Here is a 17,897-nt window from a genome sequence, read left to right on the forward strand (position 1 = left end):
CTAATTTTAAAGTTGAGTAATTTTTGGTAGAAGAAACACCCTTGAGCATTAAAGCAGATATGCCTCAAAATATTTCAGGTCTTATCTACTATCAAACATATTGATTTCCTTAATAAAAAAAAAAACACCAAAAAAAACCCCAAAAAACAACAAAACACCACCCCCACCTCCTGAAAGAAACTAAAAACCTCACCAAAATCCAAAAGACATCACTTCTGAATTGAAAATTTCCTATGCCAAGTTCAAGTCTAGAGTCAGGTCAAGTGAGACATCCTTGAAAAGAGAGACTTAGATGATGGAAATGCAGATGTGCTAGTAAGTTCAGTGGTTACAAGGTGATTTTTTATAACACCCAACATCTGCAGATTTATTTCCAGCATGTTGCTAATGAAATGCGATTTAGAAAATTAAGAAAAGTAGTATCCTTAGTCAACACTATAAGCCAGCTCTTGAACTTCAGCTCTGGAGGCCCATACATGTGCACATCTGCAAACTGTGTCTTAGAAAAGCTTGTGTAAAGATGCAAATTACTTTGGTATATTTGTTTAGCATGACGACATCTCAGTCCCTTTTATTCACTAAATACTGCTTTAATGCTAATATATTCATAATACAGAGGGGGAAAAAAAAATCTCACAAAACCAGATCTCTCGGCTTTGTATTTTCACATCACGAACAACTAGCAGAAAGAAACCCCTTCATTTACCTGCCAGTCTTTTTGTCTATCCAATAAAGTGCGGGTGAAATTGATTGGCCTGAGAGCCCTTTTTATCCTTCAGCTGTTTTTTCAAACTCTTACAATAAAATGTATAATAAAAATGGTTAGCTCTGATATGGCATTACTCAGCTGGAAAAGTCCAGTGTGCTTTCACATAGATAAATAAATGTAATTATCTGCATTCCACAGACAGGGAAAAGATGCACACAGAGATCAAATGCCATGTCACAGCTGTGTCAGCTCAAAGACATGATCCCAGGTCTACAGAGTCTTTATTTTGTTCTCAAACTGATTCTCAGTTTCATTTTGGCCTGAACCTCCAGTTTCACTGTAGGCAAGATGCATGCTGCCATCAGCGCACATTTAGCAGCCTAGCGAGAATCAGGCTGTGCCTGGGTAATGACACAGCCATATCGTTTCCAGAGGGAAAGAGAAAATATTGAAATGTTTGCAGCACGGGTTGAGTCTTTATTTCATTCTCTTTTTATTTTGGAGAGCCTGCTATGCCAGCTGCCCTGCAACATGTTCATTTCTGCATAATCATTCTCTGATTTTAGTCATTGCTATTTCTCATATTTTAAAAAAATTGCACTCAGCTACTATAATTTCTGCTCTGGAAAGATTCTTATTTCTCTTGTTTCAATCACAGAGTTCCCCTTCATGATATATTTGCTTTGTCTTGTTCTTCACAATCCCACTATCATAGCTGTCATGCTAACGTGTCTGCTGTGCCCTTCCCAACAGTCCTCCAAGGATTCAATCAGGGTCAGGAGTGCAAGGAGAACCATACACAGGTTTCCTCCATGCCAGTCCTCCCTCTCACCAACATGGCATTGGCAGGTACTGCTGGGAGAGCAGCTCTGGTGGGGTTGGCAGTCCTTGCATGACTGTCTCTGTCAGCAATGAGCAGGCTCCCATTTGCACTGTAGGCAAGGGTTAAATCTGCCAAAGGATCCACTGACAGTTTTCTTATCCATCAGCATCCTTAAGAGTTTGATATCCTTGGACTGTCCAAAATATGGTCCTTATAAAAGAATATACTGCTGGATTTTTGTATTCTGTATAAGTTTTAAGGGCAATGTTTGAATCTGACCTCTCCCAACACAGGCAGTATTATACTTCCTATAAACTGAAGTGAGGTTTCTTAAATGAACAATTCTGACAATAAACCTCCATGCAATAAAAATACCAAATTCAGCACACCTGCAACAAGAAAAAGAGCATGCCTTCCTTGTCCCTGCCTCTTGCTGCTGGTGAGCATTTTGCTGTTTTTCTCTTTGGAGGATGCAGAGGTTGCAGGGAAACAGCCCATTGCTTTTTGTTGTCACTGTGAGCCTGGAATGCCATTACGTGTTTTGTCTGCATGACTCTTGATCTTCCATGACAAATCCAAAAAACAAAGGCAAAACTGAATCAGCAGATTAGTCAGCTTAATCTTGTATAACTCAGTGCTGCACTTCATTTTCAGTGCTGTTATTTACAGCTGTCCTTCGAGATGGCTGTTTAAGCTTACCTGTCCTTCAGTCACGGTCCCTGCACAGGACATTCAAGTAAATAAGATGCAAAATCTTTAAATCAGTGGTATATTTCTGATGTTTTGATTTAATCTTTTTCATTTGACACATAGACTGTTAAAAAAGCAAGATCTTAATGTTACCAAATGTCATTAATAATGAGAACACAATGTTTTCCCTTTTTGCTATCGTATTAATATTGAAGGAATGCAAAAGGAACCTTTAGTTTAAGCCAATATTTCTAGTTCTAAAGGGCTTTTAAACTAATACTGTTGTTCCTGAGATTTGCTTATGTTTTCTTATCTAATTTTAAATACCAGTGAAGGTAATGTTCAGGGATACCAATATTAAAACTGAAATCAGCCGATCCTTGTATTCAAAACAGTCACAGCGGCAGAAGGAATTGTTGATGCAGCTTATGTAGTCCAGAAGCCATAGTGGTAGGTGCTGTCACTTAAAAATACAGAATTGCAATCAGCATGTTTTTTGAATCTGGATTTTAGTTTTCTGCTTAATAGGACTTGGGTCTAAGAACACTTTTTTTGACTGGAAAGTTACCTGACTATTCTGTCCCCTAACACAATCATTTTTTTGCAAATGTCAAATCCAACAGCCTTCTTTTGCAAATAAAAACACTTTGCAGTTTACCATGTAAGTTCCCTTCAAGCAAATTAACACCAGTCACAATGTGCGATGTAGGCTTCAGTGTTTAAAATAGACTTTGCCTTTTCCTGTGAGTACATCATGCACTTATGTGGTATTAAAAGTGTAAACATGCTGCAGGTTAAAATACATAGTTGTTAAATTTCATACAAGCCTCAGTCAGTCGATGGGACTGTCCTGTGAGGGGACGCCGCTCCTGGAGGTGAAACTTCGCCTGACTAAACATTTCCTGCTGAAGTACAAAGTGATAATGTTATATGTGTCCTTACAAAATGGGGTGGGTTTGTTTTTCAAAGAACAGCTATGGGAGTTCCGTTAACAAAAAAAGTTTACCAAGTTTTAGCACAAGACACTGCAAAACGAAAAGCCAAACTCACCCTGCTGAGATTCTTGCTGATTTGAAGCTCCTTTTATCCTCCCAAGCCCAACATTCAAATCAAATTAAAAGAGTTGATGTTTAGAAATGTTTGTGGGTATTCTTATTTAAATAAGAACTTCTCATTAATTTTGACAGAAGCTATCTGAAAATGAAATTATAAACATGTATCCACAGCAATTTAGCTTATAGATGTTTTCTTGGGGAATCTCGAACCAACTTTATGTCAAATCAACTAGTGCTATGGCTTCCTTATGCTGTACAGTAATCCCATGCAGTGAGTTAGGGTAAGAAGGAGGATGAGTAGTAATGCTGACTGCTGTGTTGAGCTGAAATGGATGAGTATAACACCAAACCACAAATTTATTCAGAATAACAGTATAGTAGAGCAGCATAGCCTCAGGGTATTTTCCTGATGAGTTTTAACACGCTACTAGTTCTGTTGCTATTTGCTGCTGAGCTGGTGATACTATCCATATTTGTGAAAGTGCTAAGGAGAAAAAAAGAACAACTCTATAGTTTACTAACAAAAACATGTATTTCAATTACTTGATGTTTTAATTAAACAGTAATGTCTGATCTATACCACTTTTATCAGCAGTAATAGCCAATATGGGAACCTTGAAAGTAAAGAAATAAGTGTAGGTATAAACCCGTACTTGCAAAGTGTCACCATCTCTTTCACACTCAAGAATTAAAAAAAGGCCTAAATTTAACATGTGAGATCTTGGCATGACTATGTCTGTACGAATCAAGAGAAGTCACCTGCACAATAGCCATGTGCACGGTGATTTCCCTCTTCAGCTAACAACTCACTTCACCGTCAGACTGACAGGTTGCAAATGGGCCTGGAGGCAGCTTGTCTGAGCATGCCTGACAGTATATTTGGTGCACAGCCAGGGACCTGGGTCAAACTTGTTTCCAAAAAAACAAGCAGCAACCACACCCGAGTTTGGGTTTGTGAGAAGCAGGCAAGCGTGAGTTTGGGTTTACCTATGCAGCAGGCAAGCGTGGCCTTGGGGTGGTCCCAGGGCTGCTTGCTGTGGGCAGTGTAATCATATCCTGCAGGAGATCAGCTGAGGTATTGGTACCCTGAAGAGCTGACTGTGCTTGACTCAAGGTAGACAGCCAAAAATACAGTCCTGCTTCTGGTCAGCAGGGCCATAGCCTCCTGTATCTGGCTCCTTATCTAAAGTGTAAAGACAGTCCTGCTGCTCTCTACTTCACCATTGCATGGTTTAAACAGTTAATTGCATTAGCGAGACAAAGAGCTATGCAAATGCACTGCAGCTCTTCACCTTTGGTACATATCGGTAATGTCTGAAAGTTTGCAATGATGGCAATAGTCATCATCACCTGATGACTACCGCTTGGGTCTTGTGAATGAACTGATGATCTCAATCTAAATAAAAGATGACTAGAGTACTATAAAATGAAAAGCACCGTAGTTATTATTCAGTTTATTGCCAAACACCTGTGTTAGTAGTTTGTGCCGTTGTTGCTATGTTCGTTAACCACTCCCTAAGGATAGTGACTATCATCAGTATTGCAGAAATACTATCAACTTGCTGTAATTAACTCTTCTGTTGGCAATCACAGTACAAAAGGCCAGAGAATGAAATAGATTTGTAGACAGAATCACTGGGTGGGATGGCAAGACACACAAACATCCTTGACTGCAGTACTTCATCAGAAAGGATTGTGCTTTCCAGGGCTGCTTCGACTCTCCTCACTCGCAGTAGCTTGTCCCAGGATGGGCATGGAGAGGATTTCACATCAGAATACCAAGAGGAGTGAGATAAGCATAACTTTTATTGGCAAGTTGTACATGAGAAAAAGGCTGCTGCATAGCCTCCTCCAGGATCTACCACAGACTAAGACAGCGTTAGAGCAGACGCTGGGAAATATAGATTTCACACTCTGCTGATTATTCTTTGACATTTGTGAAGTGAAACAGTGGTTTCAGTTAGTGGCAATTTATAGAGAGGTGCATCTTACAAATTTGGAAGTGAATCTCGGGTACTAATCACAATTCAAAACAAGAAACGTGGTTAAATTTGAAATCCACTGAAAGCTATCTGAAACAGTTATATAATTTGACTAGTTTAATTTAAGCACATTTTTTACAGGCAAGTTGTATCATTTATTTATTATTAAAGTAATTTTAATTAACTAATCTTGCTTTCAGTGACTAAGCGAAGATAATCCAAGCCTAAAGAGGTCATGCCCCCAGGGTTATTTTATCTACTAGCATTTGTATAGAGGAAGAGGAAATCCTGCTTCAAAACAGCAAAACTGAGAACCATATTCTCTTTAATAAAACTAACAGTTTATGACCTGTTGAAACCCCAGGCTAACAGGCAGTTATGATTGGCAGCTATTGATCTCCCTTTTTGATTTTTAGGTGTGCTGTTCTCTTCATTTCCCAGTATACTCCTGTATTCATTCTATTTTTATATATTTACTATTTTATCTTAAAAGATCATATTTTTCCTTATGAGGAGACACAGAAGCTCAGCCACTGCTGCTCTCTGCTATGTCTTTATTTCTGTCACTCTTTACTGCTCAAATTTGCCCAGCCTGCGTCCTACCTTTCTTTGTTGAATATGCTCTTCAGTTCTGCAGTTTAAATTTTCACTAAACAGTATTAAATGTCAAGCTTTTGTCCACACTCTTTGGGGCAGGATTTGTTCAGGATAGCAGATGAAGCTATTTTACAGTCCAAAGACTAGTGTCCAATCTCAATAACTTCAGGACTCAATCAATAAAATCGGTTTACCCATCAGTGCAATGGATTTTTATCCTCACTGGAAATCTGCTAAAGAGGGATCAGGTCTCCTTCTAACGTGACCACCGCAGATGACCTGCAAACCATACGTCTCGCTCAGGAATGGCTGTGTGACAACCCATGATCGATGATCAGCAGGAAATTACAGGGCATGGCCACAGATGTCCTGTTTGGCCCTTGGGCCATATTGCAGCCCCTCACCCATCCCATTTCCATGCAGGCTAGCATGAAACAGCTCTTTTTGATGATACTAAGAGCTCTTCCCTGATCCAAGCCCCTAAACAGTTCTTCATTCTCTTTTCTGTACTGCTTTAGATACCACCAGCCATTTTTATCTTAATCTCTTTTTGTCCTCTACTGTTTTTAATGAACATGATTCTCAACTGATTTTCTTTCTACCCCTCCAGTCTCCTCTTCAGAACTTTTTTTTTTTTTCTAGATCCATTTTTCAGTGCAGCTCCCACGCGCTTCTTTTCTTGGCTTCCTCCTCCTCCTCTTGCCTATTCTACCTTTCGGAGTCTCATGACGTTTAACAATCATCTGTATGAGCCTGCAGCTTTGTGGCGGAAAGCCGGATCACGTGAAGCAGCAGCAGCAGCAGCAGCAATCACATGGCCATATGGAGGGCTTCTGCTGAGGCAATGAAATCAAAGAAACATGTTCAGGCAGGACCATTTCTCAGGAGTATTGGTCATATTTTTTCTGGCAGAAGTACATGCAAATCATTTTTTTATGGGTATACACAAATTGGGTATCTCCTTTTTATGCTTACTCAGGCATTGCAGCCTTTTGATGATATTTTCAACTAGTTTTGAGTTGTAGAGGCATTTTTATTAGCATCACATACAAACCCAAGTAAAAGCCTAAGTGCATTGTCATACAGGAGTAGGTCCTCATATGCAGAACATTAAAATCTTTGAAATGGACATAGCCATATCATGTTGTTCAGTTGTTCGGATTTGAGAATATTTACCAGAGAAGAAAATCCCAAACACAAAGAAAAGGAAAACACACAGTATGACTAAATAAATCAGACTGAAACAGCAGATGACCATAATCACTTGAGCCTCCTGAGACCCTGCCTTCTTTAGAAAGGCACATATGGGCCCTGAAGTCTAAGCTTTAAAAAAAAGAGCAGGGAAAAAAACCTCATTAGTGCTGTCTGTCAATTCCCAGAGTTACATGATGCAATAACAAATAAAGGATATTTTAACTTAACAGAAGAAGTACTTGTGCGGGGATGCAGGACTGGTGAAAAACACAAAGGATGGATACCCAGTATCCAGTTAAGGTCTTGGGCCAGCGCTGCTGCTACTCCTCTCCCAGCTGTACGAGGGTATGGAGGTGAACTGTGCTGTACAGCTATTTCAGCAGCAATACATCACCCTCCCATTCACTTTGCAAGGGCTCAGGAATGGAATTAGTAATATGGATCAGTAACTGCAGCTTCAAGGTTGTCACTGAGACATAGCAGAACGTCTTAAAAATTACCGGAGTATATGGAGGGCAAAAATCTATTCAGTCAGATTGCTTAAAGTAATGACTTCATCAGCAGTGGCTGTGAAAAATTTGGTGCCTTCATGCATCACACAAAGCTTGTAGCACAAGGCTCCTGAGGGCCTAAACATGGAAAAAGGGCTTTGTGGAGAAGGAGAGGAGGAGGAGGAGAATGAGGGGGAAGGAAGGCAAAAGAAAGGAGGGAAAATAAGGGAAAAGAAAAGAAAGAAATGGAAAATAGGAAGGGGAAAAGAAGGAAGGGGAAAAAAAGAAGGAAGGGGAAAAAAAGAAGGAAGGGGAAAAGAAAGGAGGGAAGGGGAAAAGAAAGGAGGGAAGGGGAAAAGAAAGGAGGGAAGGGGAAAAGAAGGAAGGAAGGGGAAAAGAAGGAAGGAAGGGGAAAAGAAGGAGAAAGAAGGGAAAAGCAGGAAGGAAAAGGAAGAAAGGGGTTGTCTGTCCGCGCTGAGGCACAGCGCGGGCCGGGAGTCTCCGGGCTGGGTGCAGAGCCGGAGCCCCGCACCTCCTCGTCCCGAAGAGCCCCATTCTTAACGCTCGATCCGGCCCGAGGCGCGGGGCCCCGCGGGGCCGGGGGGGGGGGGGCGGTGCCGGGCGGCGGCGGCTGCGCAGAGCGCGTCCCCCCGGCCCCACGTAACGGGCGCGGGCGGGCGCCGGGCAGCGCGTGCCAGTCCCCGCGCGACTGTCAGCGGCGGCGGCTGCCCCGGCCCCGGCCCCCGGCCCTGCCCCGCCTTGCCCGGCCGGGGGCGCAGCCGGAGCCCGCACAAGTGAGTGCTGGGCGGCGGGAGGGGAAAAGGGGCAGAGCCCGGGGCTGAGGGGAGGTTGGAAAAGGGGCTGAGCCCGGGGGAGGAGGAGGGGGACTGAGCCCCCTGGAGAAGGGGAGGAAGAGGGAAGGAAGGAGGAAGAGGTGCTGAGCCCGGTGGGAGGGTGTGCTGAGCTCGGTGCGGAGCTCGGTGCTGAGGGAGGTTGGAAAAGGGGCTGAGCCCAGTTGAGAGAGGGGTGTGGGAGGGTGGAAGTGGGGCTGATCCCGGTGCTGATCCCGGTGCAGGGGAGAGGTTGGAAAAGGGGCTTAGCCCGCTGGAGAGGGGGGTGGGATGGGGTAGAAGTGGAGCTGAGCCCGGGGCGGGTGGGGGTGGGTAGTGGGAGTGCTGAGCCTAGTACAGGAGGAGGTTGGAAAAGCGACTGAGCCCGGGGCGGGAGGAGGCTGGGAGAGGGGCTGAGCCCGGTGAGGGTGTTGGAAGAGGGGCTGAGCCCGGTGCTGAGCCCGGTGCGGGGGGGGGGCTGAGCCGCCGCTGCCCTCCCGCCGCCCTGCCCGCAGCCGGAGGGAGAGGCTGAGTGTGCAGGGCGAAGCCTCAGCCTCTGAAGCTCTGATGCTGCGGGTCTGTGCTGGACGTTAACATCTTCCTTCTGTTTTTTTTTTTTTTTCTTTTTTTTTTTTTCTTTTTTTTTTCTTTTTTTTTTTTTTCTCTTCCTCCACCTTCCCCTTCCCACAACTCGGCTTCCCCTCCCCCGGATCTGCCTGCTGGACTCCTTCTGGGCTTTCCCGGTGGGGCAGGATCATGCCGGACCAGATCACCGTGTCGGAGTTCATCGCCGAGACCACAGAGGATTACAACTCCCCGACCACCTCCAGCTTCACCACCCGGCTGCAGAACTGCAGGAATACGGTCACACTGCTGGAAGAGGTACACGATTTCACCACTACCCACCTCCCTTTTCCTCCTCCTTTTATTTTTGTGTGTGTCTTGGAGAAAGAGCATCAGGGACGCGGCAGTTGCAGGGGTTTTTTTTGCTGCATGTAACAGTTCCCTCCCAAATCCATGGAGCTGGAGGCATTGGTATGCATGTAATCTGTCCTTTTAATTGTGGGACTTTGCTCTTGTGTTGAGCCTAGTTACAGAAAGCTTTCCTGCTCTGGGGTCTTAAAGATTAGCCGTGTAAAGCGGTTGCTTGAGCTAAAATATTACTGCTGTACTTCGTGGTGGTTTTTTGTGTTGGCTGTTGTTGCAGCAGAAAAAAACAGTGGTAACGTTGAGATTTTTAGAAGAAATATGAAGGTTGAGTTTCGTTTTGGGAGCGTTTGCAGAGGTTTTCCCCAGCCACTCGTTAGATCAAGTCAGCACAGAACTCTGATTGCAGAAACCTGCTGAGGGAGGCTTTGGTTAAGAACTGAGGCAAGGATGAAGGGATGAATGTGGAGTGAGGAAAATAACGTGAAACAAAATAGGTGGTGGAAGGAGAGCAAGGTAATAAAGCAGAAGTGATTGTACAGTCTCAGCATCTCAACCCTGAAGCCTCAGTGATGGGGTTTTTTGATGCTTTATTGCCAGTGTCATTTAAATGTTCATCCTGCTTCACTATCAAGAAATTTGAATGAGAAGATGGGTAAACTTCCAGAGCCGGTGGTATCAGTCTGCTGCTTCCTATTTGAGGCTTCAGTGTGATTTCCTATGGACTAGGTCAGCAGTTATGAGGAAATGTCTTCCAAATGACTTGGTCTCAAACAAGACAGTCTTCTCTTGGTTGAAGGTACTAGCATAATCGCGCTGAAAGAAGACAGGGTTTTGCTATTGTTTCATAGGCTGCAGTTAGTTGCTTCAGATTATACACTTAGTTCATTAAGTATTTGTCAATTCTTCATGAGCCAGCACGTATCTAGGAGATGGATTTAATAGATTCTTTTTAGTTTTGGTTAATGTGCTGGCATGAGCAAAGCATTTGGTATGCAAGGAAAGAGTATTAATCATGATGTTCTCTTGATAGTCTTGTGTATGGAAAACAGAATTCCAGGGGATTACATTTAGCTAACGTTGGCTTAGAAGAAAAACTGTCTATGTTCAAAATCTTTAACAGTGCAGTTGTTTACAGTAACTGATTAGGTAAGAGAGTGGTTGTAAGATTGCATTGGAAATTATGTATTTTATTTTTAATGTGTAAACTAGATTAACTTCTGTAACTTTTCCTTAACTGTAACTGCTTTTTTTTCTCATGTAACTGAGCCATGGTTGCTTATAGATTTGTCAGAAAGCAACCTGTTTTGGTTTGTGTTTGACAATATTGCTGCCCCCTGGTCTTAACTGTGTGGAATAGGTACAGCCATTGGAATACTTAGTGCAGTTGACAGCATTCATAGAGTTAAGTAAAACTATGTGTTCTGCCATCACTGCTGGCTTCTAGGGTAAGAGTACAGTATAATGCTTTCACGATTTGGGATATACATCGGTACAGTCCGAGTGTGGTAAAGCATGTCCGAAGAAAACCAAAGCACAGAAGATAAATACACAGGGTTCTGCACCGTTTGTGTGGATTGTTCGTATTTTCAAATTTGTAATGTCTGACAGCAATGAATCACAGGAATAGGGAATAGTGGGTGCTTCTAATGTTTGCATGGCTGTTTCTTGAATTTCTTTTGTTTGTGTAACCATTTTCTGTGCCCTGCTTAAATTGTTTGCAGTTCAAATTCATTCTGGACTTGGTTTGTATTATTTTTTGTTATGTATAAATATAAACAAGGTTTATTTGTTGGGAAACATGATATGAGTACGCTCTACTGTTACATGCTGCAAAAAGCCCTGCAACTCTCCCAAATTTGTGTTTATTAATTTGCATGAAGAAATGCAGATGGTCAGAATCTGGCAGGCAAAATGCTCCATTAGAGTCTTTGTGCTTCTTTATTGTGTTTGTAGTTTGCATATGCAGTTCTGCTGCTGCTACATTAAAGCTAGGTTTGTTTCTGTACATCTGCTTACCTACGACCTGAATTCATATGAATCAGGGGATTGAAATTGAATGGTTGAAGTGGCTGTTATGTAGCTCTTGTTACTGCTGTATTGTCTATCCATCATGGATCACTGAAGAGCTCTTCAAGCAGCTTCTGAAGTTCAATTTTAAGCCTACTATATTAAGGCAAAGGGGATGATCCCATCCTTGCAGCTGTTTGATTTTTAGTTCAATGTTGGATGTGGTTGGAGCCTCCACAGGGTTTTTGCAGGCACTGTCAGGCTCTGTGCTGTTACGATGTTGCAGCCTCAAGTGTCTTGGTTGTTATTTTGAGGCTCGCTTAGTTCAGCGCAACCTGCACCTACCTTACTGACTAGAGCTGGTTTGTGGATCAGCTGATTTTCTTTATTCCAGATAAAATTGTGAACTAGGACTATTTTCTGGACAGAAATCGTAGGGAAATGAAACAGATTTAACAAAAAATAGATCCTATTCATAGTCTCTCAGTCTGGTGTAATTCCTACTGTAGCTTAGATCAGTGGTTAGGTGAGAACTGCCCTTTCATGAGGCAATGTGACAAAAAAAGAAATGGACTGTTTTGTGTGTGTCCATCTCTCTATCCAGTTCTATGAAGGTATTACACAATTGTGGATTTACTGTTCCTTAAATACATTAAATAATATAATAGATGACATGTTCAGTTGCTGTTCTTTTTTTTACGGGATTTTCCTCCATTGGACTACAGTTAAGTTTAACTGCATGAATTGATACATATTCTCTCCTAGTTGCAACTCTCTTCCTATTCTCTACTAAATCTTTTCAGAAGACTTTGGATGCAGTTAGATGCAATTTGGGGGCAAGTTTCAGATGAAGAGTCAGAGGCATTTTTGCCGATTCTGATGACTTTGCATTTGGTAAGGTATTAGTGGAAAGCCCAACAAAATACAAAGGCCTACCTAAAAATTCAGAGTCTCTGGAAAGAGATACTTAAGGACTTCTGTGATTTGACTTATTAAAACAAAAAACCACCCCAACCCCCCCCCCCGAAAACCCTACCCAAACTTTATTTCAATCTGTTGTAATATATTCAAAGGAGAAAATAGTAAGTATATGTTCTATGTAGCAATTTATAACTAGAAAGATTTGTTGCTATGTTGTTTTAAATACTGACACTTTTGAAAATTTGCATGCTTCTTTTTGCCTCTGAGACAGAACTTAGGGGTTTTTGTCATCCAGTTATACCAAACCAAAATAAAGACCCTGTCATCTTTGTAGCCAGGCTTAGGCATCTTATACAGTAGTTACCAAAGAACTGGAAGATTTTTTTATCAATCATGAGTCATATCTAATGGCCATTAGTAAACACAAATTTTAAGATTCATTCTGTTGCTAAAGTAATGATTTGTTCCTTTTTTTTTTTAACTCCAAAGGGAGGAAACAAAACCATTCTATTGTAGTCTTGGTCTGTTTAAGAGAAACTGCAATCCGTACTCCTTTCCATGTTGATTTCTTCAGCAAGTTGTTGCATACACATGAAGATGACATTTTTAACTTCATACTTCTGCATGAAACTGGGAGAAGTTTTTATAACTTTCCTATGAAGAGGCGGTTTATTGTATATTTAAAAAAAACCCCCACACTTGTAATCTTAGAATAGGCAGATTACTAATACAGTGTTTTAAAATATAGCTTCTGCTTTGTTCCTACCAGACGTGCTTTTATCTCTACAGTAGCTCCATGATTTGTGTTACTCAAATAGGTTTTGAAGAGTTGATTTTAGTCCTTGAGTCGACATTTGTCTGTGAGGTAGTTGGAATTTTTAGGGAATGATGACATCTGTTCTGAGAATAAGTAGTGCACATGTGGGATCACCACAAGACTGTCTTGATTACCATTCTGCTGTGTCCCAGCTTCAGCTGAAAGGACATCTTTGCACTCAAGGGATAACAGCTATCATGACCAGGCAGTTCTGAGTCTTTCCCCTAAAGCAGCAGATGTTTGGCAGGACTATCTTGAGACACAGAGGTTAAGCATAAATGTTTAAATTCCCTTTAGGCAGCCTGGTAGATAAGAAGGGACTGTTAGAAGTTGATGATACAATAAAGAATAGCTGTTGTTGTTTCTGATGCCAGTTTTACTGGTTGATGCCTGTTTTACTGTTATGCTTTTGTAATACTTGAACATCTTTAATCATTAATGTTACTTCTTTCTTTCTTTTGCTCTTTGGTAAGAAGTTAAAAACTCAAAATGTGCTTTCTGACAATTAGATCTTGTCATATGCATCCTTTTCTAATATGTTTAAGTAATGAGTGTAATGAAATATGCCTGCAGATATATTTGGGTATTTAAAAAAAAAACAAAAACCAAACCCTAAACCATCATTCCAGCAACGACTGTTGCTCATTTTGTTTCTCACTGTGCTGATCTGCTCAAGCTTAGAGGTCTGTTGGTCTAGACTGGTCTTGTAACAGATGTGTGCACGCTGCATCAGTGAAAGAATGACTGATTGGCTGCAGCTTAGCCAAACATAAATTTTGGTGTTCTCAGTGCAAGTCTGGTATAACCTAACATAACTTGAAGGGGGAAGACTTCTCCATGTTCTTCATTGTGTCATGGACGCTTATCTAAGCTTAGAGGTTGAAAGGACAAAGTATGGACTTTTTTTTGTTTGCCTTTTTAAAATTTTCTTTAAAAGTATGTTGTGTATGAGTCATCTTCACAGTTTCTCATATGTAACTCTCCCTTCACGCTTCAGTTCCTGTGAGTTTTTCCTATTCTACTGGGGGAAGGCCTTATAGGACAAGGGTAAGGGGACAGGATTTTTCCTTCTTATGATTTTGTAGAAACTTGTATAGCACTGAAACTGTTATGTAGTCAGTTCATGCACAGTGATTTTTGTACAGTTTTCTGCCACAAGATCCTTTTCCAGCAACAAAATATTCTGCCAAGGAAAGCAGGTGAAACCACACATGAGAGCAGGAGCGCTTCCATTCTTAGTCAGTTTTTTTATTTTAGTTGGCGATATGTACAGACTTTTTTCGTTACCCTACACTGTGAAAACTGCTAAGATCCATTTTGTGTGTGTGTGTGTGTGTGTCTGAAGGGAAAGAAATTTTTCTCATTTCTACCACTTCATTTCCATTGAAATGTCACCTGTATATAATTACAACAGGTAAATCATAACATCCTATTCTTTATCGTTTTTTATTGTTTGAGGGGGAATACAGGAGACTCCAGCAGCCTTAAACTTAAAAGCAGCTTTTCCTAACTTTGTAACCTGTTACTTTCAGAAGCAGTCTTGCACCATAGAGAGCTTTGTGCTTAAGAGCTAGTTCTTGCACAACAGACCAGTAGCAATCTTCAATTTTCAAAGAAATATGCTTTTCGTAGCAGATCATCCAAAAAAAAACAGGTAAGTTTCTTTGTCCAGTAAATAAAACTCAGGACAATTATTACTGGTTTTATACTGAATGGCAGATGGCACCAAAGATGTAAAAATCGGTACATGAGTGCTCTAAAATACAGAGGCCACAGTGAAGGTCCTGATCACAGTACTGAAATGTGGTGGAGAAGGAGACATGACAGCAGTATCCTGTATTTACAGTTCCATATTTCACAAAAATGCAGTTCAGGTTGCTTTTACATTTACATGCTATAGTACTTACTCATTTAGTGTGTAATCGTTTTAACCCTTCATTTGGTAACAGTCAAAACATTTGGGTGTAATCAGCAGGCAATCTCCTCTTACCAAAATGTGACTGATGGCAACGAAAAGCAAAAAAAAACTATTCACTGTTACCTCGGAATTTCAGTCATGGCAGATTAATTAGCTTTGCATTTTGAGACTTAGTACTAAATTTAGGCACAGTTTTGCAAGTACCTATTGCCTTGTGGTAGCTCCTAAGCTTTTTTAGAGAAGTAGTGCTTCTTGTTTTTAACTCCCAACAGGCTTCTTCGTGTTTGCTTGTAAATTAGGAAACTGTGAAAGTGCTCTTTGGTGCACTCTGTTCAGTATGCCGTTCGGATAAGCCCTGACAGAGTGCATACCATGTAGTCATGGGAACTTGCACCCTGATGGAGGGGGGAGAGATGCTTAAAGTGGCATGACTTTAAGTTGATTTTGGTGCTTAGACTGGAGTCCTGTGGGAATACCTTCTGTAGATAAAAAAGCAATAAAAGAGAAAAAGGTGTTTGAAGCAAAAACGTGGGGAAACAGCCCAGAAAACCATGTTTGCAATCCAGCAAATGCTGCTGAAAGGCTGCAGGTTAATGATTCAGAGCAGAATTAGATTGGTTGATTTAATTTCAGTATTTTTCTCACACTGATGAATAAAACATCATTATTGTGATTTGTAACAATATGAATGAAGATGTTTGTTAATAATTTTTCAAAACAGATGTTTACAGAGGAGAACTCTTAAGAAAGAACATAATATCTAACTTTGAATGGAACTAGACCTTGCAACAAAATCATTAGGCAGAATCAAGGCTAGAATGCTGATTATTAGTATTGTTTCAGGTACACAGGCAATGTAAACATTTAAAAAAAAAAAATAGCCACCTCTATCTTGACCTTGTTTTATCCTTCTTGTTAGGTTATTTATCAGGAGAAATACAGAAGTTTCAACAGTTTCTTGTCTTTTGTTGCTTTTTACTTGCCTAAGAACTAAAAATCTAGTATGGTGCTGTAGGTAACTTTCTGCAAAATAGAAGTCTGTAGACCTTTAACATGATTTGCTCTGGTTGATGAGAGATGGACCAGAGATGTGACTCATACCTTGCGTGGGACATTGATTGGATTGCCAAGTGCAGAGGATGGTGACCAGTGAAGCAGAGTCTGACTGGTAACAGGTTGCAAGTTGCATCCCTCCAGGATTGCTGCTATTTGGTGTCTTTTAATTATATCCATGAGGGGCTGGAGGGTGATCTCAACAAGCAGGTTTGGATGATACCAAGTTGCTGGCTATGAAGGTCATCATTCAGTGGGACCTGGAGAAATGATGTGACAGGAGAAGCCATTTGAGGCTCAGTGAAGAGAAATGTGAAATCCTGTGCCAGGGAAGGAGTAGCCTTGTGTAGCTGTACAGGCCAGTTATAGGACAGCATTCCAGGAAAGGGCCTTGAACTCAAGTGCATGACGAGTTGAATGTGGGTTGACAGTGACAAAGGCCAGTCATGTACCGGGCTCTGTTAGCAAGAGCGCAGCCAGCAGCTGGAAAACAGTGTTTCTTCTCCTCTATTCAGCAATTGTGAGGCCACATCTGAAGTGCTATGTTTGAAGTTCAACAGTACATGACAAAATTATGTACCACCACAAGTCCAGGTAAAGTTCACCAAGATGATTAGAAGCCCAGAGAATATCACTTAAGGAGGGGAAACTGGATTTCTTCACCATTAGAAGAGAGGCTAAGGGAAACCTATATTGATTTCTTCAAGTATGTAATGGGAGGAAACTGAGAAGGCAGAAATTCTGATTAGATTTGAGGTTGGGTTATTGGGAGGAAGTTTTGGTGTAAGAGGGAGTGGCAAGAGGGTGTTTATTATTATTTTGGGGGCTTTTTTGTTTGACTGTTTTTAAACCTAAGTCTGATGAACAGGTGCCCATAGAGGCTGTGGATCTGCTGTCCACAGAGGCATTCAAAACTCCACTTGATGGTAGAAGTAGTCCTTAAAATTGTTTGGACTGCATAATTTAATCTTTCAGAAGATAGGCAGGCAGAATAAAGTGGTTATTTAGTTTCATGAATGTGTGTTTTGTGTTTTCGGCTGAAAGTTTACACTGAGCTTATTCTCAGCGCGTTTAAACCCAATGTAACTGATGTAAGCAAAGTTTATAATTTTTTTTTTTTCCTTCAATGAAAGAGTTCTTTAATAAACTGGATGCCACTCACATTTTTCCAAATATGTATTTCGGGAAGTTTATCTAATTTAGGGGTTTGTATGATTTTTAAGCATACTTTAAGTAGTTAGTGAGTATTGATTAGGGTATAATTCTTTTAAAATGATCAGCTTGCACCTCTAGAAAGTCACCAGATTTATCCTGCAAAGTGATAACTGTGTTACAGTTTAAATATGTCTCTGCTGGATTAACTTGACTTCTATGAGGAAGGAATTTTTAATTCTAGGATTTCCACATTGAATTTAGTACACTAATTTCCTTTCCTCTTGTTATTAATATTTACTTTTCAAGTAAATTTTCTCTTGATTCTTGGATTTGCAAAGCAAGAAGTTGGGGTTGAAGAGAGAAACATACTTGAAGAAATATTCTTAATGTGAAACTTAGTCTTTGCCATGTTACTGTGGGAAAACTTCTTAGGGATGGAGGGATGAGAAGGAATAAAATGTAGCAGATTTTGTTTGCCAAAAGACTTGTGGCTTGTTATGAAGCCACTAGGATTTACATTTTTTGTTAGATTCTTAAATATTTTTTTTAAAACAAGACATAAAACGCCTAATGATTACTTCAAAGTCACTTAACACTTTTGTTGTTGATAGATATATGCCAGTTTCACATTTTATTTTAATTATTTACATCTATTTTAGAATTCAAAAGTGAGTATATAGTGAGCATATTTCTGAGAAAGTGTTTCTGTATTTAAATCTCATTTT

General features: G+C 40.8%; 1 protein-coding gene across 4 annotated transcripts in view; it reads left to right on the top strand.

Annotated features, from left to right (window-relative positions):
- ASAP1 (ArfGAP with SH3 domain, ankyrin repeat and PH domain 1) overlaps nt 1–17,897 on the top strand; it is a 157,181-nt gene that overhangs the window by 21,155 nt on the left and 118,129 nt on the right. For 3 of the 4 annotated variants that reach the window (XM_054057653.1, XM_054057654.1, XM_054057656.1), the window contains exon 3: nt 9,124–9,253. In XM_054057653.1, the coding sequence (XP_053913628.1) occupies nt 9,124–9,253 (130 nt within the window). Of the gene's footprint in view, nt 1–8,201; nt 8,336–9,123; nt 9,254–17,897 lie in introns of those variants that run through there. The other variant, XM_054057655.1, reaches the window with a different exon arrangement.

The sequence above is a fragment of the Cuculus canorus genome, chromosome 2, assembly GCF_017976375.1.
Source record: "Cuculus canorus isolate bCucCan1 chromosome 2, bCucCan1.pri, whole genome shotgun sequence".
Taxonomy (NCBI): Eukaryota; Metazoa; Chordata; class Aves; order Cuculiformes; family Cuculidae; genus Cuculus; species Cuculus canorus.